Source organism: Aspergillus alliaceus (assembly GCF_009176365.1).
Source record: "Aspergillus alliaceus strain CBS 536.65 unplaced genomic scaffold BDW43scaffold_24, whole genome shotgun sequence".
Lineage (NCBI taxonomy): Eukaryota > Fungi > Ascomycota > Eurotiomycetes > Eurotiales > Aspergillaceae > Aspergillus > Aspergillus alliaceus.
In genome coordinates, this window is record NW_022474707.1 from 377,519 (window position 1) to 405,324 (window position 27,806).

Consider the following 27,806-nt stretch of genomic DNA (forward strand, 5'->3'; position numbering starts at 1 on the left):
GACAAAATTAGAAGGTCAGGAAAGGATGGAGCCATCCCCGGATTAGATAAGCTGACCTTGAATTAGTTAGTTAACTATCACATGAAGATCGATGCATGACGTCTGAGCGTTACTTTTCTTTCTGTTTGGCGAGACTGGAAGATCCTCGTCTTCTTTCTTCCTTCTCTATATTAGTACGTACATTATGGCTCTCAGGTCGCCCTAGACTTGGTCCATTCCCCCCTACTAGCGTTAGACATTCATATAATTCCTTCATTATGGCGCGCATGCCAGTGATTGGACGGCTATTTTGGTTCGAGTATCTAGCTCTGTTTGCTTCCCTGATTCTGGTGCTGCTAGAATGGATTATCCACGTTATTACATTTTGTCTTCGTACGTTTACATGAGTCTCCACCTTTTTCCTTGAAGCTAATTGTTAACCCTGAACAGCTGAAACGGTGATTGCGTTCTTCTACGACCGGTCAAAAACGATTTTCAATCTCTTCATTACCCCCGAGGATGAAGGCAAGCGCAGTAAAGAAGAACAGATTGCGATAGCAGTCGCCCAAGCGTCCGACTTTGTAGACATATGCGCTCTGTTCGGTTACCAGACTGAAGAGCATATCGTCCAGACTGGCGATGGCTACCTTCTTGGTCTTCATCGCTTAGCCTACCGGAGAGGCGAGGAGAACATGCACGTGAATCAAGGAAAAGGGGGCATCCGAAAGAAGGTCGTCTTCCTCCACCACGGACTTATGATGTGCAGTGAGGTTTGGGTGTGTTTGTCGGAAGAACAACGGTGTCTCCCCTTTCAATTGGTGGAAAGGGGCTATGACGTGTGGTTTGGGAACAATCGCGGCAATAAGTACTCGAAAAAGTCCGTTCGATTTTCGCCGGGGTCCAACGAGTTCTGGGATTTCTCTATCGATCAGTTTGCCTTCCATGATATTCCCGACAGTATCAACTATATCTTGGACGTGACGGGTCAGCCTTCACTGTCCTACGTTGGGTTCTCGCAGGGCACGGCTCAGGCGTTTGCGACGCTGTCCATACACCCCCTGCTGAACCAGAAGGTCGATGTCTTTGTGGCTCTTGCACCCGCCATGGCGCCTACGGGCTTGCCGAACCATTTTGTTGACTCGCTGATGAAGGCCTCGCCCAATTTCTTATTCCTTCTATTCGGCCGACGTAGCATCCTCAGTTCGACGACGATGTGGCAGACGATTCTCTATCCGCCCATCTTCGTCCGGATCATCGACAAGTGTCTCGACGGTCTCTTCAACTGGAAATGCCGGAACATCAGTCGCTGGCAAAAGCTTGCCGGGTACCTACACCTGTTTTCCTTCTCCAGCACCAAGTCTGTTGTCCATTGGTTTCAGATCATCCGACACAAGAACTTCCAGTTCTACGACGACGAGGTCCAAGCTCCGTTCAGCATTGTCGCCAGCGAGCGATTCTACAAACCTGTCAAGTACCCTACCAAGAACATCAAGACGCCCATTGTGCTTCTGTACGGGGGCAATGACAGCTTAGTTGACATTAATGTTATGTTGCAGGAGCTGCCCCGCGGGACCACGGCCAAGATTATCCCCAAGTACGAGCATCTGGATTTCCTGTGGGCGGTGGATGTAGAGGAGCAGGTGTTCAGCCATGTCTTCGAGGCACTCGAGCGGTATAGCGGCATCAACCAGGTTGAAGGGCCGGCGCGAAGTCTGATCAATCACCTCAATGGGGATGCGGGGCGTGCGATCGCGATTTAGAGGATTAGATAGCCTAGGCTATGATTCGTGCGATTTTATATACCGGGAGTTTTGGCTTAGCGGGCGTCGATAATGGCGTCGTGTGAATAGAATCGATTAATAGATTACTAGCATGTAACCTGGGAGGAGGCTATAGTAACTCATATTATGATATTATCCACGTATGACTCCTGAGCGAGATATATATGTGGGCGGTCGAATGTGATACATTGATTTAAGGTCTAACTGACATTCATTTAGACTACTGGTCGGCGCCCCCTCCCCTACTCGTCTGATTGATTTAGCGCCCCGGTCTCGAGTTACAGATGGAACTGTTGGACCTATCCATCGCATGAACGCTGCGTCCAGTTATTGGTTTGTTTAGTGCCTGATAGCCCAGTCGATTCGACAGGAAGAACGGAAAGGCGGGGGGGGGAGGGGGAAGAAATGGAAAAAGAAGGGCTTCGGCAGTCCACCCTGATAGTTGGGCAAAAAAAAGGTGATAGGTAAAAAAAGCACGTCTTTGGAATTTAGGCGACTGGGAAAGAATGTTTCAGGATATCACTAGTAGTACCACATACTACCAGATATGAGGGAATTGAAGAGGGGGATAAGAGGGAAGGATAATGGGATGAGCGTTATGTTTCCTTCGTTCCCCTTTCGATTCTGTTCTATATTTCTAGGAACTATTTTGCCTCCGTCAAGGGATCCCCGAGATATCTATCTATAGTTCTTTTCCTGTCTTTTTTTGATGTTTTTTCCTGTTTCTATTTATTACTTGAGTCTGGTGGGATTGATGATTAGTACGTACATACATCCCCTGCTCCTTTTTCCTCTTCTTATTTTGTTTTCTTTTCCCCTTCAATTATCCGAATTTTCAAGCGGTCCAGTTGGAAATGGTTGGATTGATGCAGATCATCACGACCATCCCTCTGCCATGATTGGCAAGGCGAGTCATGGCCAAGTCGGACAATTCACTGATTTCCCTTCTACTCCTGCAGAAATGGAGGAATTATTGGGATTCTGCATGGATGACCTGGATTTTAGGGCCATATACTATTGTTTGATCCAACCACTTGGACTATGTATATACATACAAGGTATAATTATAAGTATATTCTATACAAGGGGGAGGGGGGGTCAGTGAAGAAGAGAAAGGAGGGAAGAAGAAGATATACATATATGATTCTATTGATTTTATTTATAAAATAAGACAATGATAATGGTAATTATAATAATAAATTCTTCTCTCGTCTTTGAACTGATTGAGGAAAGTCCCACGTGAAGTTAATCCTTTCCCGGTTTAATAAGGTTTGGTGCCAATTTTCCCAGCGCACAATTTTTTTTAAATTCCTTTTTCTTTTTCTTTTTCTTTCGTAAAAGGCGATTGATTCGATTTCTTTCACCGCTTCTAAAGTCAGAAAAGTGAATTCGGGTTTTAAATATCAAGGGCAAAAGAAAGAAGAAAAGAAAGGAGGGGAGAGGTTTCAATAATGCCTTCCCCAAAAATAAAATAATAATAAAAAAAAGGGAACTAAAAGAAAAGAAGAAAATCAACAGGTAAAAATAAGACTCATAAACAGAATAAACAGGAGACCAAATAATAAAAGTAATTAGAATAATAATAATAATAATATATCTCCTTTGACACGAACCCTCCCGGATCCTTTCCTTTCCACCCTTTAGCAATTTATTCCTCCAAAAAAAAAAAAAAAAAAAAAAAAAAAGAATCTCCCCACAACCGCTGACTTCGCCTTAGTTTCAGTCTTTAGTCTCCGGAAATCCACCCGATTTTCTGTTGACATCAACCGTTTTTCCTGCGCTCGTCTCCCTCCACTCTCCCCCCTTTGCCCTTCAATTGATTTCCCTGCGACTGCTTCAGGTTCGGTGGCGCGGTCAAGTCGACAACCTGCATATTGCCCCCCTCAACTGCCCCCCTCTCTCCGCGAATTGGTTGGAATTGGCATTGAGACCGATGTAACGCATCGCGTTGTCGCTGCCTTTGCTCCTCCAGCCCACCCCCGCCCCCAAACGGACCCAGTGTCAGACCATCCCATTGCTGGAGATCGCGATTGACCACCATCTTCTTCGACGGTCGACGAGAAACGAAACTAACGAGGTGAACTGGACCCTTGATCTGATCACCCGACCTGGACCGGTGTTGGGTATATCTCGTCGCCGAACTACGCCCTGCGCTGGACATTCAGGAGGTACCATAGTGGTTGTGCTAGAATTCTGTCTATTAAACCCAAAGCATCGCATCCTTTCGACGCGCCAAATCTTATCGAACAATTGCAGTTGATTGAGTGGGAACCACAATTGTAGTTTCAATGCGGCCGCAGTACGTCTCCCCGGTCCCCTGGTTCCTACGCGCGGCCCGATGCTAATCGTTTCGCTCCATACAGACGGGAATATCACATTGTCGTGCTCGGCGCTGGTAGGCATCACCTCCCGTCAGATATTTCCTTGAGGACTACCGCTGATATCTGCCGTCTCATGCGCAATAGGTGGAGTGGGAAAGAGTTGTCTGACTGGTATATACCCTCTTATCTATCGGCCCGGATCACAGGTCATGATCACCTAAGAGAATGATTTCCACTCACGCTTTGCAGCTCAATTCGTCCAAAATGTATGGATTGAGAGCTATGACCCGACCATCGAGGATTCATACCGCAAACAGATTGAGGTAGACGTATGTGGATCGTGTTCCTAGACAGGTGTCTCAGTCACTCATGGTGTTATAGGGGCGACAATGCATTTTAGAAATTCTCGACACTGCAGGAACTGAACAGTTCAGTAAGTTTCTTTTTCTTTCCCCCCCCTCCCCTTGAACGATCCAGTCCCGTCCACCCACTAACGCCTCTCTAGCTGCCATGAGGTACATCAGCAATCCGTCCCACTCCTTCAGTCCACTGGGATCCACTACTGCGGCTCCAGGACTGACACATCACCACTCGCTTCTTCGCAGACCCGCATGCTAACCCTTATGGACCAGGGAGTTATACATGAAACAGGGCCAAGGGTTTCTCCTTGTATTTTCCATTACGAGCATGTCCTCGTTGAACGAGCTGTCTGAACTACGAGAACAGATTATCCGCATCAAAGATGACGAAAAAGTCCCCATTGTCATCGTGGGCAACAAATCCGACCTGGAGGAAGACCGCGCGGTGCCCCGTGCTCGCGCTTTCGCCCTTTCCCAGAGCTGGGGCAACGCCCCTTATTATGAGACCTCGGCTCGCCGACGAGCTAATGTCAACGAGGTCTTTATTGACCTTTGCCGGCAGATTATCCGAAAGGACTTGCAAGGGAGCTCCAAGGGTCGCGATGAACCCGAACGCAAGCGGGAGAATACGAATCGATCCGAGCGCAAGCGCGAACGACGACCGAAGACGAAACGAAAAGGCCCTTGTGTGATTCTATAAGTTAACGAATGCTATACGTGAAGGAGATGCAGGATAACAACCACTCGTCTCACCATATTTTAAAGCGTAACCCACCAACACCTTATCGACGCTGATGTCGAGCCATCAGCTCAACTATACCGCTGCACATACATACTACAATATCGTCATCCACCCTAATGTTTTCAATCCATCATACGCCTATTCAATGATAGATATATGTCGGTTCATAACCACTTAACCCTTTCCTTCTCCCCTGTTGATACGTCTTTACCTGTTATTTTATGTCGAGGAATGAAGAAAATGTGTATTTTCTTGTTCCCCTCCACACCATTGGAGTCCCATGGTCCCCCCCCCATCTATTATATAGATTGACACGTTTTGTCAACTCCAATGATGATTACGCTGCTGTTCGTCCTTCATGCCAAAACAAAAAAGCAATCCTCTTGCAGAGCAAGGAAAAAAAGCGGATGTTTCATTTCTTCCTTTTCCTTTTTCTTTCCATTAACTAGTCCTTCTCGATATTTTCTCCTTGTGCCTTCTCTGACCCTGTTATTTTGATTCCTTCCCAATTTCTTTCCCCCTCTTTTTTTTAGTCTCCTTTATCACTTGTCTGTATCCATTCAAGACTGGTTAGCGGTACCCTGTTCGCAGAGTAGAATTATTAGAATGCTATTCCCTTTTTTTTCTCGTCTATTTTCCCCCTTCCACCGTGCGATAGGGATCGTCATGAATTGACAGCATCTTCAGCTCTAGGATAACGCACGCCAAGATTACATATATTTTACATATATTGTGAAAGTAAAACAACAATCTGGCGAACATTCGCCAGATGACATAACATAAACTATGACCTCCATTTCTAACATCAACTTACAGAATATATATAACCTATCTTTAAACTATGCCTAATTTAAACACGTTGACAGCTCTTTTCCCACACAGCCCAGTAACAAAAACAAAGGAACAAGAAAAGGAATGACAGAACTGCGCTACATCCGGAAAACTCCAAACCGTGTCTGCACGTCCTTATCAACCTTTCCACCTAACGCAGCCGCCAAACTCAATCCGAGCACCCGTCTCGTTTGCGCAGGCGGGATCACCCCGTCGTCCCAGAGTCGCGCGGACGAGAAAGTCGCCTCGGATTCCCGGTCGATACGGGATTTAAGGGCTGGGTCGGCGGTTCGGCCGACTGCTTCCATGACAGAGGAGAGTTGCTCCGACCCCATGACGCCGATTTTGGCGTTGGGCCACATGAACATTAGGCGAGGGGAATAGGCACGGCCGCTTTTTGTTGATGTGTTAGCGTTTAAGCTTTGTTTTTTGTGTGTTTGTTCTGGGGTTGTGACTGGAACTTACCACATGCCATAATTGCCTGCGCCGGCGCTGGAGCCGAAGACGACGGTGAATTTAGGGACATCGGCGCAGGCGACTGCTGTTACGAGCTTTGCGCCGTTTTTGGCGATGCCGCCCTTTTCGGCGTCGGCGCCGACCATGAAGCCGGAGATGTTTTGGAGGAAGAGGAGGGGGATTTTGCGCTGGGCGCAGAGCTCGATGAAGTGGGCACCCTTTAGCGAGGACTCGGAGAAGAGGATGCCGTTGTTGGCAACGATGCCGACCTGGTGGCCGTAGATGCGCGCGAAGCCCGTGACGAGGGTGGAGCCGTAGTCGCGTTTGAATTCGGCGAATTCGCTGCCATCGACGATGCGGGCAATGACTTCGTGGACGGGGATCTGGCGGCGGAGGTTGGTGCCCACGATGCCGTTTAGTTCCTCTGGGTTGTAGAGGGGTTCTTTGATGGTGGAGTCGTCGAGTTGGAGGGGGACGCTGGTTTTGGGGTAGTTGAGGTTAGCGATAGACCGGCGGGCGAGAATGAGGGCGTGGGCATCGTCCACGGCGAGGTAGTCTGTTACGCCGGAGATTGTGCTGTGGAGGTGACCGCCGCCCAGGTCTTCGGCTGAGACTTCTTCGCCCGTGGCGGCTTTTACGAGAGGGGGGCCGGCGAGGAAGATGGTGCCTTGCTTCTCGACGATGATGGTCTCGTCGCTCATGGCGGGAACGTAGGCGCCCCCGGCTGTGCAGGGGCCCATGACCACCGAGATCTGGGGGATGCCCATGGAGCTCATTCTAGCTTGGTTGAAGAAGATGCGGCCGAAGTGCTCCTTGTCCGGGAACACGTCCGCTTGATGTGGGAGGTTGGCACCACCGGAATCCACGAGATAAAGGCAGGGGAGGTTGTTCTCTTGGGCAATTGCCTGCGCCCGAAGATGCTTCTTCACGGTGATGGGATAGTACGTGCCTCCCTTGACGGTGCTATCATTGGCCACGATCATACATGTTACACCTTCGACTGTTCCAATTCCTGTGATAATGCCACCAGCGGGAACGTCTTCGCCCGGATACACCTCGTGGCCGGCCAGCGGGGAAAGCTCTAGGAACGATGTGCCGGGATCGATGAGGGCTGTCACTCGATCTCGAGGGAGCATTTTGCCTCTGGCAATGTGCTTGTCTTTCGCTTTTTGTGGCCCGCCTTGCGAAATAGTGTTATGTAGCTTGGCCATCCGATCTACAAGCTCCTTCATCTGTTCCTCATTCTCCTTGAAGTCAGGCGAGGACGTGTCCACGGCAGTGGGCAGCACCGATATAGCGGAGGCATGATGCGGGTGCGTATAGCTCGCAACTGATCTTAGAGATGTCTTGGAGGAGACTGTAATAGGGAAACGCGATGTGAGAAGCCGTCGCGAGTAAGGTAAAGATAATGATGTTTTGGAGCTCAAGCTCCGCAGAAGCGGGGACGGTGCACGCATTGCGGGGACAATCTAGGGAGAGCAGAGGATGAAGTGACACCGTGATACACCAGCACTGTGCTATCTCATGGTCTTGTCCGAGCCTTTATGAAAGGAATTAGACGAGAGTAATCGGGTGATTGAAGGAGAAAAAGCGACGGATACAATAGGCGTGGGGAATCGTGAAGAGCAAATGGACCCCGGATTCAAGTTGCGGAGAAACAGGAGCGACGATTGCCGCGTTTAGCCGCGGCTGGCATCGGCCTCCGCATTTCTCGATGTACTCCGTAATGCGACTCCAGTTCCTACTTCGTTTTCCTCGGATTTATTCTCACCTCTGCTTCAGCTTCATACTCCTTGTTTTTTTTTTTTTTTTTTTTGAGATCCAACTCTCCAAAGATACCCTTTTCACAATGTCTGCCGCATTACGTCTTCCATTCCTCTTGCGCAGCTCGTCCCGATCACTGGGATCAATCAGGAAACCCCTCATACAGATCCCCGCATCGCGAACATTCGCAACAAAACACCCTAAGGGCTTCGTTCCGCCCACTGAAGATGAACTGCTAGAGCTACGGGAACGTGTACAGGAATTTACCAGTCAGTAGTCTACCCGGAGTAATCCTGTGTTCTGTACTCTGACAATAAGTTCAATCAAGGGCGCGAGATTACCGAGGAAGTAGCCGCACGGACAGATGCCCAGAATGAGTTCCCGGCGGAAATGTGGAAGAAACTGGGTGATGCTGGGTAAATGCCGAAATCATGCAGTTGCATCATTGTACAACGCAGGCATCTCTAATCCAATCATTAGGTTCCTTGGTATCACCGCCAATGAAGAATATGGCGGACTCTCAATGGGTTACCAGGCACATTGTATAGTTATGGAAGAGCTTAGCCGTGCATCAGGTATTTCATTCTTCCTATTAACAACACCTTAAATATGAAGGTTCGTTAGTGTCCTAATTCTGTTTACCCTTGGGACTACTATAGGAAGTATCGCCTTATCCTATGCTGCGCATTCTCAACTTTGTGTCAACCAGCTCTCCTTGAACGGTTCACCTGAGCAAAAGGAGCGGTTTTTGCCTGGTCTTCTGTCTGGTGACAAAATTGGTGCTTTGGCTATGTCGGAGCATTCTGCCGGGTCTGACGTTGTTAGTATGAAAACGACGGCCAAGGCGGTTGATGGTGGCTACCTGTTGAACGGGACAAAGATGTGGATTACCAACGTGAGTTGCTTGAGCTCTGTATAAAGGGTGCCATGAGAAGGAGGCTAAATAATATTCTATCTCAGGGCCCCGACGCAGATTTTATCGTCGTCTACGCCAAAACGGAGCCCGAGAAGGCCTCCAAGGGAATTACGGCCTTCGTCGTCGAAAAGACATTCGAGGGATTCTCCTGCGCACGGAAACTTGACAAGCTTGGAATGCGCGGCTCAAACACCGGCGAGCTTATCTTCGACAATGTATTCGTTCCCAAGGAGAATATCCTCGGCGAGGTGAACCGCGGTGTCAAGGTTTTAATGGAAGGCCTTGATCTGGAACGTCTGGTTCTCAGTGCTGGCCCCTTGGGGTAAGTTTCGACCATCTCTTGCGTATCTACAAACCTAGAAAGGTCATGTGAACTTACGGTAATTAACAATCTCTAGTATCATGCAAGCTGCCCTCGACCTCGTCCTTCCTTATACTCATGTCCGCAAGCAATTCGGGACGCCCATTGCCCACAATCAATTGATCCAGGGTAAGCTGGCAGATATGTATACGAAGCTTCAGGCATCGCGCGCCTACACGTATGCCACAGCACGACACGTCGATAATTCTGCATCCTTGGGTGAGGTGAACATCCGGACACAAGACTGTGCGGGTGCGATCCTGTATGCGGCGGAGCGGGCGACGGAGTGTGCGCTTGATGCTATTCAGCTGATGGGTGGCAATGGCTATATCAACGAGATTCCCGCGGGACGGCTACTTCGTGATGCGAAGTTGTATGAGATTGGGGCTGGAACCAGTGAGATCAGACGAATGGTCATTGGACGGGCGTTCAACAAAGAATATGCATAGATTTTGGGACGAAAATTATATACAGGTCTGTTTTTAGTTCGTTATATCTATCATATCATATCTAGCTGGCAATTGTTATATTTACTTGTAAGAGGATACAGCGTTGGCATAAATACACAAGGAATAGGTCAACAATTTTGATGTCCAAACCCGCCTATTTCGTGGCTCTGTTTCTGGCAGATCGTCGTACAGGACCTGATGCCTCCGGAGGAGGGTCTGCGGTGTCACCCACTTTCTTTGATGCAACCCTCTTCGATCTTGTAGTTTGACCTTTGTGTGATTCCGCTTGGTCGAGGGCATCGGATGCCTTCCGTTTTCTTGTCCTGGTGGGCGGCACGGCTGAGGAATTAGGTTTCTTCGAGCTGGTATCCTGCTCTTCCGTTGTTGCATCCAGAATATCAGACTCCGCTGCCATTCCCATTGGGTCGTCATACGCTTCATCATCTTCAATTGGGTATTCATGCTCCAGCATCTTAGAATTAACCGGCATATCAGACGACGACTTGATCACCCTGTGCGAATGCACCGTCAACGGCGGAGACAGCCACGATTCAAGCGGAGTAGTAGACTTCGAACAAGCATCCGACCCAATATCCGTTTCCCGAAGGTTCTCCAACGACGATGCAGCAGATGTGTCATCAGAACTATCCGTCTTTCTAGCCACCATTCGCGTCAGAGGCGGTGCCATATCAGAAGGGTCGAGTTTGCGCATCCGCATTCGACCAATGGCAGGGTGAGACGACCGGAACACCTCGCGCCAATTCTTCAGTAGGGCAACCTTTTCGCCATCGCCGGGTTCATACAGTTTGCAGAGTGGTGTGTCGTTTGGGGTTCGCCATACTGTGCCCTGGAATGAGGCAGTGTCGGTCTTTTGGAGGGGCAGTTTGGGACCTTCTTGGGTTGGTAATTTGTGTTTTGGTGAGAGGAGACCGTTGAGTTCTTTTATGCTTTGTTTGTTGGGCCAGAGGCCCATTGCGCGTTGGCGGCGGACGGCGGTTGGGTCTTCATCGTAGTAATCATCGGAGTGGTCGTCCCAGTCGCTGAAGTATTCTTCTACTTCAAGAGATGGATCCTCGAAGAAGATGGCGTCGTAGTTGGCCGTTGCGGCGAGGTCATCCTGTATCGGCAACGGGTCAGTAATATATTTCGCAGTGGTAGAGTGCGTCTGATGTAGTGGTAAGGGACTAACAGCGATCTCGGGTTCCGGTTCCTCAATCCAGAAAATATCTTCCTCGTACTCATCATAGTAGTCTTCGTCATCCGACATTTTGGGTATATTAATAGTATAGCGAAAAGTAGTCAAGTACCAGGGTTCAAGACATGAAAAGGTCAGACAAGAATTGATAAAAAATCGCCAAGTCCAATACGTATTACTCGAAAAGGGAAAGACAGACGACAAAGACAAGAGAGACTCGAAAGAGATGAATCAGGACTTGTCGAATTTGAGACCAAATAAGACGGATTCTAGAACGAGCGTAGGATCCGACCAAATTCGAACCATATGTTGTAAGCCAATGGACTGGTGACGTCGGAGGAGGCTCGCTGATCGCGTCTTTTCCGGCGAAGAAAAAAAGAGATTAACTGCGCTGCTGAAGAAGTGGATCTCGGATGGCATCACGTGCCGGGTGTTTCCCCGCAGCGTCGCTTTGCGTCGGCTCAAGGGCCTGGGGGAATCCTAGTACTAGCATTCATGAACTTAAGCTGGCCTCGCATCTTTTATGAGAGCTCTCCCTGCTTGTCCCTTGAAAAATTTGCGATTTTTCTCGGAATATGCTACCTCCCTTCGATACTCTCTGTGGTGTTGAGTCAATCCTGTGACCCTATTCTATACAATGCCACTCTCGTCCCTTCTCCGCACTGCTTCCCGTCTGAGGCCGACGGCCGCTCACAAAGCGAGAAGAGCTGCATCTACGGTGTCTTCCAGTACACCACAAAAACAAAACACACTCGATTCAATACTCATCGCAAACCGAGGAGAAATTGCTTTGTATGTTTCTAAATCGTGTGGGATGTTGTTCCTGCTACTAACGATACCCTCACCATAGACGAGTCGGACGTACTGCCGCTCAACATGGTATCCGCGTAACTACATTATACACAGACCCCGATAGCCAATCTCAGCATGCATTGAGTTCCCCGTTTGCGTTCAATTTGGGATCCGTCTCAGCTTATCTCGATGGAGACCGTATCATTGATATTGCAAAGCGGGAGGGCTGCCAAGGGATACATCCAGGTTATGGTTTTGTATGCGTTCCTCACAGACGATGCTTATTGCCCTACTAACCTGCTTCTAGCTGAGTGAGAACTCGGAGTTTGCACGTAAATGCACGGAAGCTGGGCTGGTCTTCATTGGCCCTCCGTGGAAGGCTATTGAAGACATGGGGGATAAGAGGTAGGCTAGTTACTCGGTTTACTTTTTCACATAGACCACGCTGACAACTTTCCAAGTCAGTCAAAAAAGATCATGACGGCGGCGGGAGTTCCTTGCGTCCCTGGTTATCACGGTCAGAATCAAGATCCTAGCTTCCTCGAGGCCGAAGCGGATAAGATCAAATATCCTGTACTTATTAAAGCAATCAAAGGAGGCGGCGGAAAGGGAATGCGTATAGCTCACTCAAAGTCTGAATTCCAGGCCCAGCTACAATCCGCCAAATCGGAAGCTATGAACTCATTTGGAGATGATCATGTGTTGGTGGAGAAGTACATCACCACTCCACGGCACATTGAAGTCCAGGTGTTTGCGGACAAGCATGGAAATTCCGTCGCTCTGGGAGAAAGAGACTGCAGTATACAAAGACGGCACCAGAAAATTCTTGAGGAGTCTCCGGCTCCTCACCTGCCTGACGCGACGAGGAAAGATCTCTGGGCAAAGGCACGAGCTGCTGCTGAGGCCGTGGGCTATGAAGGTGCCGGCACCGTTGAATTTATCTTTGACAACGATACCGGGGAGTTCTTCTTCATGGAGATGAACACCAGACTTCAAGTTGAGCACCCAGTGACTGAGATGGTCACTGGCCAGGACCTGGTTTACTGGCAGCTCAAGGTGGCCGAAGGCGCTAAACTTCCGTTGACCCAGGAGGAGGTGGAAGCCTATATGGCGAGCCGTGGGCATGCCATTGAAGCTAGAATCTATGCGGAAAACCCCGATCAGGGATTTATCCCTGATTCTGGAACCCTGCTGCACGTACGCACTCCGAACCCCACAGAGGATATCCGAATTGATGCAGGCTTTGTCGCCGGCGATGAAGTCTCGGCTCACTACGATCCGATGATCGCCAAACTGATCGTGAGAGGCAACACACGACAGGAGGCTCTCCGCAAACTCGCATCTGCATTAGAAGAATACGAGGTCGCAGGGCCAATTACAAACATCGAGTTCCTGAAGACTATCTGCAAGAGTCCAGATTTTATCGCCGGAGAAGTGGAAACAGGATATATAGAGAAACATCGCGAAGAACTGTTCACCAAAGAGGCTATTGAACCGGAAGTTCTCGCACAAGCGGCGTTAGCTTGTCTACACTCTGACTCTGTACCAGTGGCTCGAAAGCAGGCAAATTTCGAGGGCTCTACTGTAGGATTCAGTCCAAGCTATCAGCTGCGGCAGATAACTTTTGCGGATCTGACGCCCGGAGCCAAGGACGGTGCCAAGTTTGAAGTTCGTGTCCAACAAACGGGCGACAACACTTTCAATGTAGACGTCGGCGGGCAATCCTTCGAGCAGGTGGTCAGCCACAACAAGCCCGGTTCGCCCGTCGTTACCTCTTTCTTTCCCCACACGCGCCTGGACACCACCGTAATCCGCGATGGAGACTCAGTGATCGCGTTCCAGAAAGGGACACAGTATCGCTTGTCGATACCCCGGGCCAAGTGGATGGACAAAGCACTGGGTACGAAGGACGTCACCAACAGCGTCCTGGCGCCAATGCCGTGCAAAGTGTTGCGCGTGGAAGTTCAGGCGGGCGATGTGGTGGAAAAGGATCAACCCTTGGTGGTCATTGAGAGTATGAAAATGGAAACGGTCATCCGCAGCCCACAAAAGGGAACCATTTCCAAAGTGGTACATCAAAAAGGAGTAAGTCACGCGGACCCTCTCCCCCCCCACCCCCCTGCCCCTGCACGCGAAGATTCCCATTGCCCGGCTATTTATCAAGTTTGGAGCTATTGGCGTGATTATTTGTATTGTGACCATGGATTCGGCCCGGTGTGGGATATTTATTCCCTTCCCGTTTTCCATCCTCCTTTTTTTTTTCCTCACCTTTCCATTGTTGTTGTATTTTTGGCCGATTCGGCGACCGGGGTCGTGCCTGAAACGGCTGGGCGCTTCCTTTTCTTCCATTTGGGAAGGCCGGGGTTTCATGCACGGACCGGCTGTCAAGCTTCCACGACCTTTCTGCCGGGTTTCGAAAATCTCCACTCACCCAATCAACGCGGACGGGGCTGACTAACGTGTACCTTGCAGGACCAATGTAAGAGTGGCACACCTCTGGTCGAATTTGCTGAGGAGGGCGGTGAGAATTAGAGAGAGGAAAAATACGAAAGGTAAGGACATTAGAGACAGTATGTATGTATGCACGTATTTATTTATGTATGTTCTCAAGAAGGAGGAGAGAGTTAAAGCGGTCGGTATTCCGGGTTATGGTACAATTTTGTTTAGGTAGATGGATACAGGTGGATATCACGCCAAATGTTAAAAACAGTTTATGGACTCCGAGGCGAGACAGCTCCAATCCCTCCTTAAAAGCCCAGTCCCAAACTTTTTCTCAACGAGCGAGATTATCTGTCATGTTGACAAGGGCACATGACCCCCTTCGGTAGTCTAATTGATCTGTAGCATGCCAAAGTCATGTACAGAGAGAGTTGTACAACCGAGTGGGTTAAATAAGTATAATCTTTGTGGGAACGGGAAAACAATGGGCAGAGCCAGGCCCGCCAGACAAAGGCGAGGCGCCAATAGAAAAAAATAAAATAAATAAATAAATAAAAAGTGGACAAAGATAGGAATACCGGAGAAAACAACCTGTAGGATGGGTACTTTGGGCCCCATCGCGGCATACGCCCCACTCAACCCAGCGATTTACTTTAAATAGGGCACGGGATGTCCGGCTCGAACTTGGGTCGTGTTGTGAACTCGTCCTTCGAGAAAGTATCTTAAATTTCACATAATGGAAATGGGACAGAGCTTAGGCTACAATGTGGCTAGCTAACATTGCCCCGGGGGCGGCATACGGGGGGCCAGAATCCTTTCTTTTCTTTTCTTTTCTTTGCTTTTTGCTTCGGGTTCAGGTAGGCCTGTGGTGAGGTCACTTTGTTTATGTAAATTAATTAATCATTCACCTACTATATTTACGGTGTGGCGAATATGATCGCGGGGAAAAGATGAAGTGGCTTTTGTTCCAGAGATCCGATGCTATTAGTAAAAAAATTGGGATAAAATCTTATTATATTAAAGGGCAAAGTATACATGCTTGTACATTTGCATGCATGATGTGTAGGGTGTTACGGTTCTTAACATGACGGCAACTTTAAAATGATGGCGCTGGCGTGTGATGGGAAGAGATTTTTTTCTTTACCTTCTTTTCTTCTTGTATTTGAGCTGGCTGAAATTGAGGTGACCAATGGATATGCGAGGACGGAGCAAAGCTGAATGAAATGGGGAAATATTTGTTAATTAACTACTTAAAGTTGTCTTTTCGTGTTGATAGACTATAGTTGATATGATATAGATCAGATGGAATGGAATTGAATTTTCTGAGCTCGGGAGTTATTGCTGGTGGTGCAGGTATTATTGCATTGGAGTACATATAGTAAGGGTCCAGTGGGGTAGAGTCTGTTTATATTGGGTGTTAAAAAATTACTCTGTAGAGGATACGGAGTAGAGTGGTGAGGATTGTCCGGATCGGGATGAGATAATAAGGAAGATAGTCATAATATAATTATGGGTCAATCGGAACAAGAAAAAGGAAAACAAGAGCTTTCTGGGGAAATTAACCAGAATGTTTTGACTCCAGAAAATCCTTGGAAGGCGACTAGTGGGAAACCGGTGAAACTGGAGTCACGCGGAAGTGGAAGATCCACCGGACTAAGCAGATCGCTGCATGGCGGTTGAGGCCTGGCCGCATCACCGCCTTTGACATCAACTTGTTGATCTGGTCTTGAAGAGTGTGTGAAAAAGAAAAAAATGAATAGAAAAGAAAAGAAAGAAAGAAAGAAAGAAATATTGTGTTCAAAAAGTTGCCCCCAAAAAAAGGTACATGGAATTTTCTTCCCCAGTCGAATCAGGAGGTGGATCTCTCCCAGCCACAGGTCCATCATTCTCTGGCCACGCTTGCGGTCGGTCACCGCAATTGCTCTGTTCCCTTGATCTCTTCCTCACATTCTCCAGCTCCGTTGTCCACTCAAGGTGTCTTAATTTTTTTTTTTATTCTTATTATTATTAATTTTTTTTTCACTTTTTTTCCTTTTCGTAAGTAAAAAACAAAACAAATAAATCTGTATTTCTATTCGGATCTATTTTATTTTTCATTGCGTCGCCGCATGTGGACACCTCGAATCCTTGATCGCTCCAGTTTTAATACTTCCCCTTTACTTACAGTACAAGAGGCGAACAACCCATCCGACCTTTTTTTCTTTAGCTTCCCATTGTTTATTTCCTGCTTTTAAGGAAGAATACATATACGCCGCCTGCCCATCAACCTTCCAATCCCTTCTTCGTCTCCTCTATCCATCCATCCCTTCATTCGTATACTCCCATTGATCGAATACCTCACCCCCCAAATTCCTCAGACCCCGAGTACATAGCTATTCTTAGCTACTTCCCGTTATTCACAATGTTCAAGTCCTCAGTCACTCGTCAAGCTGCCAAGGTTCTCCGAATTTCCACACGCCCGGCTGCGGTGACAGCAGTATCGCGGCCAGCGGCGGCCAACACGTTCGCCCGGGGTCTCTCGTCGACCGTTCCCCGGCTCAATGACGAGAAGGAGAAGGCTGCCAAGGACCCTCTCTTGGCCGCAACCACCAAAGCTCCCGAGGGTGTCTTGGGTGAAGCTGAGGGTCGGTTCGCTCGTGTCGACGAGAGCTTACAGATTGAATACCCCGATGATGAGAACATGCCTCGCAGTCCTATCGTTCAGGGCCGTGGCGGTATGCATTTCAAGCGGACCTTAGCTCAATTTTCTCTGGAAAACAAGGTTACCCTTGTAACTGGAGGTGCCCGCGGTCTGGGATTGGTCATGGCTCAGGCGATCGTTGCCTCGGGCTCTGACCTTGCCATTGTCGATCTTAACAGTAAGTTTTGAGCCTTGGCGAGCCAATTGATTTCCCACAGTTCTCACTGACATTTTGCCACAGAGACCGAAGCCGAAGAACAAGCACAGAAGCTGGTAGAGCAGTTCAGGAAGGAGAACCCGGGCTTGGAACAGTAAGTTAACTACATGGCCATATATATTGGAGGGATCAATCGCTAATTCGTTGAATCTCCAGAATGCCGAACGTTACCGCCCACTACGCTGATGTTTCCGACCCTAACTCGGTGAACGACGCCCTCTCAGAGATCATCTCGAAGCACGGTAAGATCGACAACCTGGTCACCTCGGCTGGTTTCACTGAGAACTTTGACGCCATTTCCTACCCTCACGATCGTCTGCAGAAGCTCTGGGGTGTCAACGTTGACGGAACTTACCTCTTTGCGACCGGGGTTGCCAAGCACCTCATGGAACGTAAGGTTCCCGGCAGCATTGTGATGATTGGCAGCATGTCTGGTGCCATTGTCAACGTGCCGCAACCCCAGGCACCGTACAACGCCGCCAAGGCTGCCGTTCGTCAACTTGCCGCGTCCTTTGCTGTTGAATGGGCCGGTTACGACATTCGTGTCAACTGCATCAGTCCTGGATACATGCTGACTGCTCTGTATGTGAACTTCTTCGATAAAAAAAAAAAAAAGAAAAAAAAGAGGGTTACCCGAACAGCAACTAACCGTGATCTTTTCTTTGCAGGACCCGCAAGATCTTGGATGAGAACCCCGAACTGCGGGACAAGTGGATTTCCCTGATCCCCACCGGCAAGATGGGTACTCCCGAGGACCTGATGGGTCCCGTTACCTTCCTTCTGAGTGACGCCTCTAAGTACATGACCGGCGCCGATATCCGCGTTGACGGTGGCTACACTCTGACTTAAATACCCCAAGGAGTATCTGTATTACTTATTTTGTTTCTATCTTTTCTTTTCTTTCCTACGGGCATGATGTACGGGTTCGGATTCGGTATAGACCGGTTTGATTGGTTTCTGGGTGGTATCTCGACCTTTGCTTCACAAGTTCCATCCTCTCTTGGTGTGGTTTGGAACCCATCAAGCTGCATTTTACGACGATAATATTTTTTTTTCTTTTTGTTTTGAAGAAGCGTGTTTTCCTGGGGAATGTGTTTTTCCAAAAGCGGGACAAGGTTATAGCTTTTTTGTTGTGGAGTACCCCAAAATGTTTTTGCATGATAGACTCGGTTTTTCTACAGAGTACTTTGATTTAGCATGATATCACTTGTGTTGATCTTCTTCTCCAACTGTGGAGATGTTTTGTCGTGACATCACTTCAGTCTCCATTTAATTTTGCATCCATCCATGACGACATCCCGGTGGATCCCTACTCGCGTCGCAACATAGATTATCAACCCTAGACAGTATTGCTTATTCCAGCTTATCAACCATTACATAAATACATGTTAGGCCCGCGGAGGAATGTCTGTAGCGTATCCGCATTAACCGCCTTAACCCAACCACTGAATTTGAATTTTGTACGTGTACATTCCTTCCCAGGTAAGATCCATCTACCGAGAAGGATCGAATCGTCGGAAGATTAGATACGACCAAACAAGGCCATGATAAGTGTGCTCTTATGTTATTGTTTTAGCTATCTATCTTGTGGTAGTAATCGCCGAAAGTCAGTATGTCTAAATTAGCAAGGATACTTGCGATGGGTGATCATTCAGCCGAGATAGCAATATACGTAGGAACTTTCCTTATAGCAGACATATCCTAATCTCACTTATCTTTACCTTCAATTATAACCTTTTTTTTTCGTCCCTTTCTTTCCCCACCATCTCCGAGTACACTCGAGTCGATAGCCTGGGTTGCTTGTATAGGGGTAATAATTTCATTTGAGGCGACATCAATACATTCAAGCATTTAATACGCAGTAGTTGGTACCCGTAGAACGATAGGAATTAGAGAATGGTAAAACAATGGTCTCCCGGCCGCTGGATTGTATATAACTACATTCCCGATACTCATATGTGCAAGGTACTCCGTATACCACCCCCAACGTGATGCGCTCGGGCTTTGTGACAGCTTAACTAATATCGCGTCCCTATATTACTAGGAATAGGTTGTCCTAGGTAGTTTGTTAGTGTACTTACTGTTCTCTATGACGATGAAGAACTCCTGTGTGGAGAAAGTCGATGAACATTGGGTGATTGATTTATTCCGGCTGAGTAGAGTATGTTAAGGCATTCTAAGGGCAGTGGTTTTAACTTTCATCTGTGCTGGGGGGAAGTGGATTATCTTTGTCGTTTACAGTCGATATTGAGGGGACTTCTTATAGTATTGGGCGATTCTTGGTGTCTTTTCAACTTACAGGAGATTGGAAGTAGACGGTATCATTATCAATTGATAGTGTAGAATAAGCAAACGCCTTACAGATTATAACACAACACCTATTGGTAGACTATTATTTTTTCATCTTCATTTGACTTACAAATCAGAAAAGCTGTAGGTAATTATGTAAATCACTTATAGCACAAAACCCTTCCAAACTTTGTCGCATTACATTAGCCCGCATCGGGGGATACACTAGATGATTACAAAACATGGTTGATACATGAATCGTTGCCGTGTGTTTCATTCAATCTTTTTTTACCGAGTCTAGATGACCTTCAAACTGCGGAGCGCATCGTTACCGGAAGGTTCGGCTCTTCTTGGCTTGATGATGTGCTTGATTCGAGCCCGAACGCTTAGTAGTACTTTCTCTTCCTTGAGGACGAGGTACTGGTCGAGGAGGCAGTAGATGAGGCACCCGAGCTAGAGGGAGATGCGGAGCTGGAAGCTCCACCACCGCCACCTCCGGCTCCGGTGGAGTTCAGAGTGGCGACTAGGGGTCCGATGTTGACCTTCTGGCCGCAGGGGCCGGAGGGTGCGGACACGCAGTTCTTGAAGTAGGTACCCAGCTGTCCAGTCTGGTTTCCAGACTTGAGGATCTCGTCGGGGGTGTAGGCGGGGAACAAAGAGGTGCTGTTCGAAGGGAAGTAGGTGGAGTTCGTCTCGGAGCCGATGTAGGCGGCTTGGGAGCTGTGCTGAGCAGCCAGACGAGCCAGAAGGAAGGACACCTCAGGAGCCTGGGTGTAGGCGGACAGGCCGATGAGGCCCCCGGCAACAGTCTGCTCGATCTTCAGAGCGTTCTTGATAAAGCTGTCGGCGTCCTTGGATGACGGGAAAGTGAAGTTGCACTTGGGAGCGCTGAACCCGGAGACGTCATTGCCAACCTGCTGCACGGCACGAATGCCTAGACGATTTTCTCTTGTGATGCCCTTGAAATTGGCTTCGTAGTTGGCGCGGGAAGCGTTGGTAGCATCCTTCAGGAACGTCTGGTTGAGAGGTTGAGATGACCAGAACCTCTCGGACAGATACTGGAGGGCATAGGCGAACTGGACAGTCTGGGCATCGGAGGACTTGGGCTTGCAGTCAGAGCTCTGAGCCAAGGCAGCTCCGGCCAGGAGGAGGCTGCTTAAAGCAGAGAGAATGCGCATGACTATGCTATTAGTATTCCGATCGAGCTTTCTTGTTGAAGTTTTGTGGCAGTGGAAATACAGTGGGCGTGCGAGCTCTTGAAGTCTGGCGGAAAGCACAATTTGATTAAATTTTCAGGGCAGAGGAGATGTGAACAAAACACAATAGGCCACTCTTATAGCTTCATACAACGGATGGCGATCTAGAATTTTGAGCTGTCGATGTAACCGTATGATGAAGTGCCTATTTTGGAGGTGGATACCAAACCCAAGTTCCCACATCCAAGAGGCGCAGAAGTCTATCGCCATCCTTTGCATCACGACATTCTGTTAATACTTGTTGGAAGGCCTGTTCCACCGTTCATAGCCAATGCACATGATAAATTGACTTTGCACTGCGAAGTTTGTTTTTTAGACGAGATGGAGGCCGTTCATGGTTCGGCGTTCGGGACTTACGCGGCGTCCCCGGCATCCGGCTCTGAAGACTTATGTCAGGATGGTCTCAGTGGCTACCGGTGATATCATTGATCATTGAATGAAGCTTTCCCTCTTTCTTTAGCGGGATGGTGATATCCGCATATCTCCGGGGAGAGTGAAAAAAAGTGGTGTCCGTGATCGACAGTTTGGAGATTTAAACTATGGGGAGCTAGACGCGATTGGGTTAGTCCACCGGACCCTATCTGTTAAATTTGGAACTTCAACATCAATGATTCACTACTCGTCTATATTTTCTCAACAGCTCATCCGAATACCGTTCTATGTACTTCCTGTCAAAGCAAGGAAATAGTATGGCAGGTAAAAGGTTTCACATCACAGACATGAAAATCCAAACTTGGTATGGTCCGATCCATACTTTCCAACAGCATCACATCCGGGACTTCCGCCTTCCACTCCCCAGGTGGAGATGCTTGATTGGGGTAGGACCGTGGATTACTAAGAAGACGAAGGACGAGTCAAGACAGAACGTCTTTCAAATCAAACCGATGTTCTGTCGCTGGCATGAAACGACTCCTTACCATGGTCATGCTTATGCTATGCAATACACTCAATGACCGTGTTTTCTTGCTAGTATCCAGAGGGAATCACGAATCGTCATGGAATTGTCCATTGCAACACATCCTTCGTCTACGAACATCCCCGTAGCGGACATAAGTGGTAAATGTCCATGAAGCAACTGAAATAACAATATATTAACTCGCGAAGAGTAAAAGGCCTTTATACGCCTAAAATTGATACCTATACATAAGAATTCCTTGCGCCCAAAAAATTTTTATCTTCGCTGCATGGAGGATGGACAAAGGGAGAGGGGGAAGGTTTAAAATATGCAGAGCACAGCTATATGTCAGTCTATGAATCATCCACAAGCCGTTTATGCTCCCAGGCCTTCTTGGCTCCTTCTAGGAGAGTCTCCATATTGCCACTGTTGTCGCACATGCTACAGAAAATACCATCTTTCTGGTTGATTAAGGTCCACGGATGATCGTACTCAACCACCCGGCCGTGATCCAGCACCAAAACTTTGTCGTAGTCGATGATGGTCTGCAAACGGTGCGCAATCGTGATGATGGTGCTGTCCCGGAGCTCGCGTAGCGTTTCTTGGATCTTGGCGTCGGTGTTGTAGTCAATGGAAGCCGTGGCCTCGTCCATCATGAGAACCTTGGGTTCCTTGAGCAGAGCACGGGCAAGACACATAAGCTGCCTCTGCCCTTGGGACAGATTGGACCCAGATTCAGAGATCGGTGTATCAAGATTAAGGAAGATGTTTCTATTGTCAAGAACAATGGTGCCATTCGGTGTCGGATTCGGTTCCGTGCCGCTTGTCACAGGGGTCGCGGTGCCAGACGTCCCAGAGCCGATTAAATGAACCCGACGGAGTGCCGTGAAAATCTGCTCGTCCGTGAAGAGATCGAACGGATCGAGGTTGCTCCGGATGGTCCCTGTGAAAAGAGTAGGATCTTGGGGCACAATAGTGATAGACTCTCGCAAGTCTCTAAGTCCAATGGTGCCGATGTCTACTTCGTCGATGACTATACGTCCCTTTTCTGCTTCAAGTCCGCGGAAGAGGGCAAGGGCCAGAGAGCTCTTGCCAGCGCCAGTGCGGCCCACGATGCCGACCTTTTCACCAGGTTGTACGGTGAAGGAGACATTGCGAAGAACGGGATCAAGGTCCGGTCTGTACCGAGTGGTGTAGTTGGTAAACTCAACTGCTCCGCCGCTAGGCCAGTTAGATGGCGGTCTCGAGTCGGGAATAACCGCTGCAGCCTCCTGCTCCACCTCGAGATACTCTTTCACTCGTTCGACCGAGTTCATGTTCTGCTGAACCTCCGAATAGAGTCGGACCAGCCAGAGAACATTCTCCGTAAATGTGACTGCGTATGTCAGAGCAAGACCAGCAGCACCAGCATCGATCTTTCCGATGCTGAGCAGGACAAAGACAGCAGTAAAGAAGGAGACCAAAGCGCCGGCAATATCTACACGAAGGGCAAGCCAGCGGTTACTGGCCCAGAGGTAAATGTGCGGCCGGTTGTAGTCATTGATGCGCCGATGATTGTCCACAAGAAACCTAGGCCCATCGCCGTAAGCACGAATAGTGACAATACCATTCAGTGTCTCGCCGAACTGTTGATACAGAGGGCTCCGCTGCACAGACTCCAATCGCTTCAGATCACGAGAGGAATTCAAGTACACTGCGCCCAAGGCAAAGTAAATCAATGTAATAAAGACTGCCGCAATTAGGAACCCTGGCATGATTACTGAAATCAAAGCCACAATCATGATGACAGTCGCTAGACAGTGGAGCATGCCAATTGCCACCGGGGCAACCTCTTGGTCGACAGCTTCAACATCCTTGGAAAACCTGTTCATTAACTGGCCAAGAGGCGTCGAGTCGAAAAACTTGAACTTAGCATGCATCACAGCCTTCAAGAGACGCTTATGTATCTTGTTGGATGCTTGCAGGGAGCCCCAGAATAGGACACCCTCTCTGATCAATGAAATTATAATGTAGAGAAATCCAAGAAGTGCGTATACGCCCAAGTAGTAGCCAACATTGACGTCGTTGTACGTCGCCGTAGCTGTCTGTACGCCAAACTGGGGGGCACTTTGAGACGAGGTTCGCGGGACGCCGCCAACATTGAACGACGGGATCTTGAAATTTGCTATCGCCGCGTAGTCCCCGGCATCATTCGTTCCAATCTCCTCGGTATGATAGGAGTTCGCCCACTGTCTGATCCAAATATTCGTTGACACGGACCCTAGTTGTTGTAAGGAGAACACAAGTACAGCGCTCATCCAGTACCATGAAGAGCCCATAGACAGGAGATACATTTTGATGATTGGCCATTTGATACTGCCGGTAGCCTTTGACTCCACCAATTTGGGCCGTGCCTCTTCCTTTTGATCCTTTCCAGCCGAGCCGTTGGTTAGCCCACCGTTGGTAACATGCGAATCGTCCTCATGACGGTCACCCAGATCGGTTGGCATGCGAGAGGGGCGCTGAGAGCTGGATCTGGAGGCGGGTCGAGATTTGAGGAGGTCGTCACCCAGTGCTCCCGATGCTGCTACTTTATCCGGATGTCCTTGGATGGTCACCTTGCCGTTGTCCAAAACGACAACATGCTCTGCTTGAGGGACAGTCAGGGCAACATTGTGGGTAACAAGCACGCAAGTTCGGTCCAGCATAAGGGGTCCCAGGAGAGCCTCTCGGAAAATGTGTTTGGCTGTGTGGGAATCAACAGCACTCAGACAGTCATCCAACAAGAGATGGCGAGCCCTGCTGTAGATGGCACGAGCGAGGGATATTCTCTGCTTCTGCCCTCCCGACAAACTGATACCTTTCTCTCCGACGATAGTTTGATCACCTGCGTCGAGGATGGAGAAGTCTCGTTCCAGAGCGCACGCCTTGACCACAGCGTTGTAGCGGCGTTGGTCGAAAGGAGAAGCAAAAACAATGTTTCCCTTGATAGTATCATTGACCAGCCAGGCTTCCTGCGCACAATACGCAACGCTTTCCATAAGACCCGACTGAGGGTGGATTGGTAGTTCTGTCCTGCTCACGGTTCCACCGGGTAAATGAATGCTCCCTTCCAGGAGTTTCATTTCTCCCAAGAGCGCCATCAGAAGAGAGGTTTTACCAGAGCCCGTCGGTCCTGTAATGATATTCAGCTTGCCAGTCCGGAATGACACATCAATATTGATCAGGCGGAATGCGTCCGTGGTATCACTCCGTGGGTCATCCTTATACTGTTCCTTTGAGTTTCCCCAAGAGAGAGTAGCCTTGTCCAGTGCAATTCGAGGCGGCTGTGCAGTTGTGTTACTCTCTTCTAACTGGCTGTACTTCTGAGTTTCCTCCTCGTTGAGGAACTTATCCACACGTTCCAAGGAGACTTTAGATTCTTGGACGTGCGCTACCATGTCGGCCAGTTGATCCAACGGAATTCGTAGCAACGAGAACATCGATAGGGCCGGGAAGGCAATGGATGGTGTCAATTTCTTTTGTTCTACCACTGTGTATAGGAAAAATGAAGCGAAAGTGATAATGAGCGGCGTTCCATACCAGACGGTTGCTGCCGTAGACCAGATAATATAACGGTAACGCAATGCTTTGAGCTCCGTCTGGCGTTTCTCGTTCACAATATCTTCGAAGCGCTGCTCCCATGCAAAGTACTTAATAATCCTGATATTCTGCAGGATCTCATTTGTAGCGTGTATGCGAGCGTCGGTTGAGGCAAGAATCTGGTTTTGGATCTTTGAAAATTGCTTGGCAATGAAAAGGTTCACCGGTAACATGAAGACCATTATAACGATGCCAGCGAAGGAGCTAAATCCAAGCAGACGATACAGAAGCGAGACAGCAATTATGATCTGCACCGGTACGCTGGCCCACAGAAAATGGAGGTAGGCACCCACCTCACTGACCTTGAACGAATCAATAGCCATTAAGTTGATGATGTTACCTGTGTTAGCCGCGTGGGGATCGTCGTTTTCTTCCGAATCCTTCACGCTCTGGTCATCTGCCTCAGGGTCTGTTGTTGTGGCCTTCTTCTTCTTTCGGCCGAAGGTAAAAGCCCTCTTCTTCTTACTAGCTGGGGCTGGTTCTTCGGATTTCTTTTTGCCAGCATCGACAGAAGCCCCCGCCTTTCGCCTCAGAGCTTTGGCGTAAATCTCGCCAATGATTATAGCGCGGAGTTTCACCCCTAGCCTACGCCCCATCCAGAGCGCTTGTCCATCCGCAACACCTTGAATTGCTCCCGAGCAGAACAATAAAATGGCATATAGCCAGGCGGCATTCGCGGTGGTTGACCTCGGGTCTTCCACATACTCCAAGATTGCTTTGAGGAGGATAGTGGGTAGGTACGTGAAAAGGCACGAAAATATCGTCCATGCACCTTGCCACAAGAGTATAGGCCAGAAGTAGCGGCCAAGCTTCCACACCAAGGAGCCCTTGTACTGCCTCCGGCGAAAGTCTTCCAACACGGTTGCAGCCTTTTGAGATGAGGTTAAATTCCAGACATCACTGAGTTCCAGGGATTGTCTATAGCCCCGTAAGATAAGGGGATCTAGCCAGGAAAAGGTTGCTAAGGAGAGTAAGCTGGCAGTAGGATGTCTCGCCGGCTGGATACCATCCTCGTGTGGAACTAGTACTGCTTTATTTCCTCTGCGCGTCGTTACTGCGATCAGAAGGAGAAGAGTGGATAAGGAAAACTCTATCGCGCTAAAAATTGTGGCACGCCTTGAGACGGGGTGGATGACTGCAGACCGAAACACGAGGACATTGAACAGCCACTGCAGCCCATATAGAAAAGCAGTATGATTCCATAACCTGGGAAGCAATTGCAAGTCCAGCGTCGAGAGAAGCAAGCGAACTAAAGTCAAGAAGAGTATATAGCTCCAAGAAACCAGCTTCGCCACCGCAGAGAGTTTACCACGATCGCCCCAGGTGTTTGTCCACAAAATGGCGATAAAAACAGCCACTTCACCCAGGACCGTAACTACCTCAAGCGAGATCAGTGCGATTTCACCTCGAGGACGGTCGACTTCAAATTGTAACAATTCCTCTTCAGCTGCCTTAGACAACATGTGATCCGTTTCCTCTCCCTGCTCCTCACCCACTGGGGCGCCGTTTTCGGCGGCATCATCCACCAGAATCTTGTACGAAACACCTTTGCGAGACACGAGATAACGGTAGGTAACACGAATTACGATAAATAAAAGCGAAAGCCCACATGCGGTCAGTGGTAGAATTAGTTGGAGATAACTGCGATTTAAAATGGTTAGTACGCTTGAAGGGAGAGCTTGGAAGGGTGTCGATCATACTTGCGCTGGAAACAACGGGAAACGTCATCGATGGCCCAAATCGGACCATGACATTCCGGGGTCATTTCTAACACAGACCAATCGGTAATAACAGTAACGATGAGAGCTCCAATAGATCATCGGCCTCGCTTCCAGGTCCTGGTGGCAGACCTACGTGGAGGACGACGGGGATGATAGTTAAACAGCACCCACTCGTATTAGAGACAGTCTCCGAAAATTATGCTTGGCATGGCAATCGGAGAGAGGGGGAAATTTTAAGAAAGAAACAAGGAAATGAAGGATTAAAAGATGACGATTTGGTGTCCCTAATGTCCCTAACAATTTTGTAGGTAAGAATGGGGTGAAAAGAAGGATGAACAGGGTGAGAGCAGGTTCATCTGGAAAAGAAAAGATGGGAAGGAAAAGGAAAACGACGGATGACGGAAGGCCAAGAGAGCAGTTGGAAGAAGTGGAATGGGGGGAGGAGTGGATGTCCCTTAACAATAGTTCTCCACCGCCTGGTGCGAGGATCCAGAACCTAGGCCGACGGTTATTAATGATACCTTTTGAGTCAACTCTTGAACAAAAAAGAATTGGAAGGGGGGAGGCCTGTTCAGCTCATTGGTGGCCAAGTCTGCACAAGATACGATTGACTAGAATTATCTGATGGCTGCAGCTCTTATGACAGGCCACCAAACCATGCGATAATTGGTGCACATCTTAACCGCAGCTTTTCAATTCTTTCGCGAATACAAACAAATATATACTACTAGTCGCGATATCT

At 48.6% G+C, this 27,806-nt stretch overlaps 10 protein-coding genes across 10 annotated transcripts; 6 read left to right on the forward strand and 4 right to left on the reverse strand.

Annotated features, from left to right (window-relative positions):
• Positions 1-125: 125 nt before the first annotated feature.
• BDW43DRAFT_277509 (sterol esterase) lies at positions 126-2,336 on the forward strand. The gene is made up of 3 exons (XM_032042071.1): positions 126-372; positions 430-1,926; positions 1,980-2,336. The coding sequence occupies exons 1-2, from the start codon at positions 258-260 to the stop codon at positions 1,737-1,739; spliced, it is 1,425 nt and encodes a 474-aa protein (XP_031899980.1). The 5' UTR covers positions 126-257; the 3' UTR covers positions 1,740-1,926; positions 1,980-2,336.
• BDW43DRAFT_277510 (uncharacterized protein) lies at positions 2,326-2,867 on the forward strand (the record flags this gene model as incomplete). Its single annotated transcript, XM_032042072.1, has 1 exon — positions 2,326-2,867. The coding sequence occupies exon 1, from the start codon at positions 2,470-2,472 to the stop codon at positions 2,863-2,865; it is 396 nt and encodes a 131-aa protein (XP_031899981.1). The 5' UTR covers positions 2,326-2,469.
• Positions 2,868-3,921: 1,054 nt separating this feature from the next.
• Positions 3,922-5,272, forward strand: BDW43DRAFT_95149 (putative RAS small monomeric GTPase (Rsr1)). Its single transcript, XM_032050764.1, has 7 exons — positions 3,922-4,059; positions 4,124-4,155; positions 4,226-4,252; positions 4,331-4,410; positions 4,463-4,514; positions 4,587-4,596; positions 4,714-5,272. Exons 1-7 carry the CDS (start codon positions 4,049-4,051, stop codon positions 5,138-5,140), a joined length of 639 nt encoding a protein of 212 aa, XP_031899982.1. The 5' UTR covers positions 3,922-4,048; the 3' UTR covers positions 5,141-5,272.
• Positions 5,273-5,934: 662 nt separating this feature from the next.
• On the reverse strand, positions 5,935-8,166 carry BDW43DRAFT_277523 (putative 3-methylcrotonyl-CoA carboxylase, beta subunit (MccB)). The gene is made up of 2 exons (XM_032042073.1): positions 6,479-8,166; positions 5,935-6,406 (listed from the first exon to the last, which is right to left on the reverse strand). The coding sequence occupies exons 1-2, from the start codon at positions 7,924-7,926 to the stop codon at positions 6,112-6,114; spliced, it is 1,743 nt and encodes a 580-aa protein (XP_031899983.1). The 5' UTR covers positions 7,927-8,166; the 3' UTR covers positions 5,935-6,111.
• Positions 8,167-8,318: 152 nt separating this feature from the next.
• On the forward strand, positions 8,319-9,959 carry BDW43DRAFT_300584 (isovaleryl-CoA dehydrogenase; the record flags this gene model as incomplete). Its single annotated transcript, XM_032044923.1, has 6 exons — positions 8,319-8,502; positions 8,562-8,649; positions 8,714-8,808; positions 8,893-9,128; positions 9,194-9,471; positions 9,548-9,959. The coding sequence occupies 6 exons, from the start codon at positions 8,319-8,321 to the stop codon at positions 9,957-9,959; spliced, it is 1,293 nt and encodes a 430-aa protein (XP_031899984.1).
• Positions 9,960-10,036: 77 nt separating this feature from the next.
• BDW43DRAFT_95280 (uncharacterized protein) lies at positions 10,037-11,503 on the reverse strand. The gene is made up of 2 exons (XM_032050765.1): positions 11,149-11,503; positions 10,037-11,076 (listed from the first exon to the last, which is right to left on the reverse strand). Exons 1-2 carry the CDS (start codon positions 11,224-11,226, stop codon positions 10,114-10,116), a joined length of 1,041 nt encoding a protein of 346 aa, XP_031899985.1. The 5' UTR covers positions 11,227-11,503; the 3' UTR covers positions 10,037-10,113.
• A 151-nt stretch (positions 11,504-11,654) lies between these two features.
• BDW43DRAFT_277536 (carbamoyl-phosphate synthase L chain, ATP binding domain-containing protein) lies at positions 11,655-14,673 on the forward strand. The gene is made up of 5 exons (XM_032042074.1): positions 11,655-11,946; positions 12,005-12,203; positions 12,254-12,351; positions 12,408-14,031; positions 14,419-14,673. The coding sequence occupies exons 1-5, from the start codon at positions 11,792-11,794 to the stop codon at positions 14,476-14,478; spliced, it is 2,136 nt and encodes a 711-aa protein (XP_031899986.1). The 5' UTR covers positions 11,655-11,791; the 3' UTR covers positions 14,479-14,673.
• Positions 14,674-16,189: 1,516 nt separating this feature from the next.
• On the forward strand, positions 16,190-18,714 carry BDW43DRAFT_277541 (putative D-arabinitol dehydrogenase ArbD). Its single transcript, XM_032042075.1, has 4 exons — positions 16,190-17,243; positions 17,307-17,376; positions 17,439-17,864; positions 17,951-18,714. The coding sequence occupies exons 1-4, from the start codon at positions 16,787-16,789 to the stop codon at positions 18,129-18,131; spliced, it is 1,134 nt and encodes a 377-aa protein (XP_031899987.1). The 5' UTR covers positions 16,190-16,786; the 3' UTR covers positions 18,132-18,714.
• Positions 18,715-19,664: 950 nt separating this feature from the next.
• On the reverse strand, positions 19,665-21,415 carry BDW43DRAFT_277543 (uncharacterized protein). Its single transcript, XM_032042076.1, has one exon. The coding sequence runs from the start codon at positions 20,747-20,749 to the stop codon at positions 19,958-19,960; it is 792 nt and encodes a 263-aa protein (XP_031899988.1). The 5' UTR covers positions 20,750-21,415; the 3' UTR covers positions 19,665-19,957.
• On the reverse strand, positions 21,343-27,251 carry BDW43DRAFT_95474 (putative ABC bile acid transporter). Its single transcript, XM_032050766.1, has 2 exons — positions 27,044-27,251; positions 21,343-26,984 (listed from the first exon to the last, which is right to left on the reverse strand). The coding sequence occupies exons 1-2, from the start codon at positions 27,106-27,108 to the stop codon at positions 22,076-22,078; spliced, it is 4,974 nt and encodes a 1,657-aa protein (XP_031899989.1). The 5' UTR covers positions 27,109-27,251; the 3' UTR covers positions 21,343-22,075.
• Between the last annotated feature and the right edge of the window lie 555 nt (positions 27,252-27,806).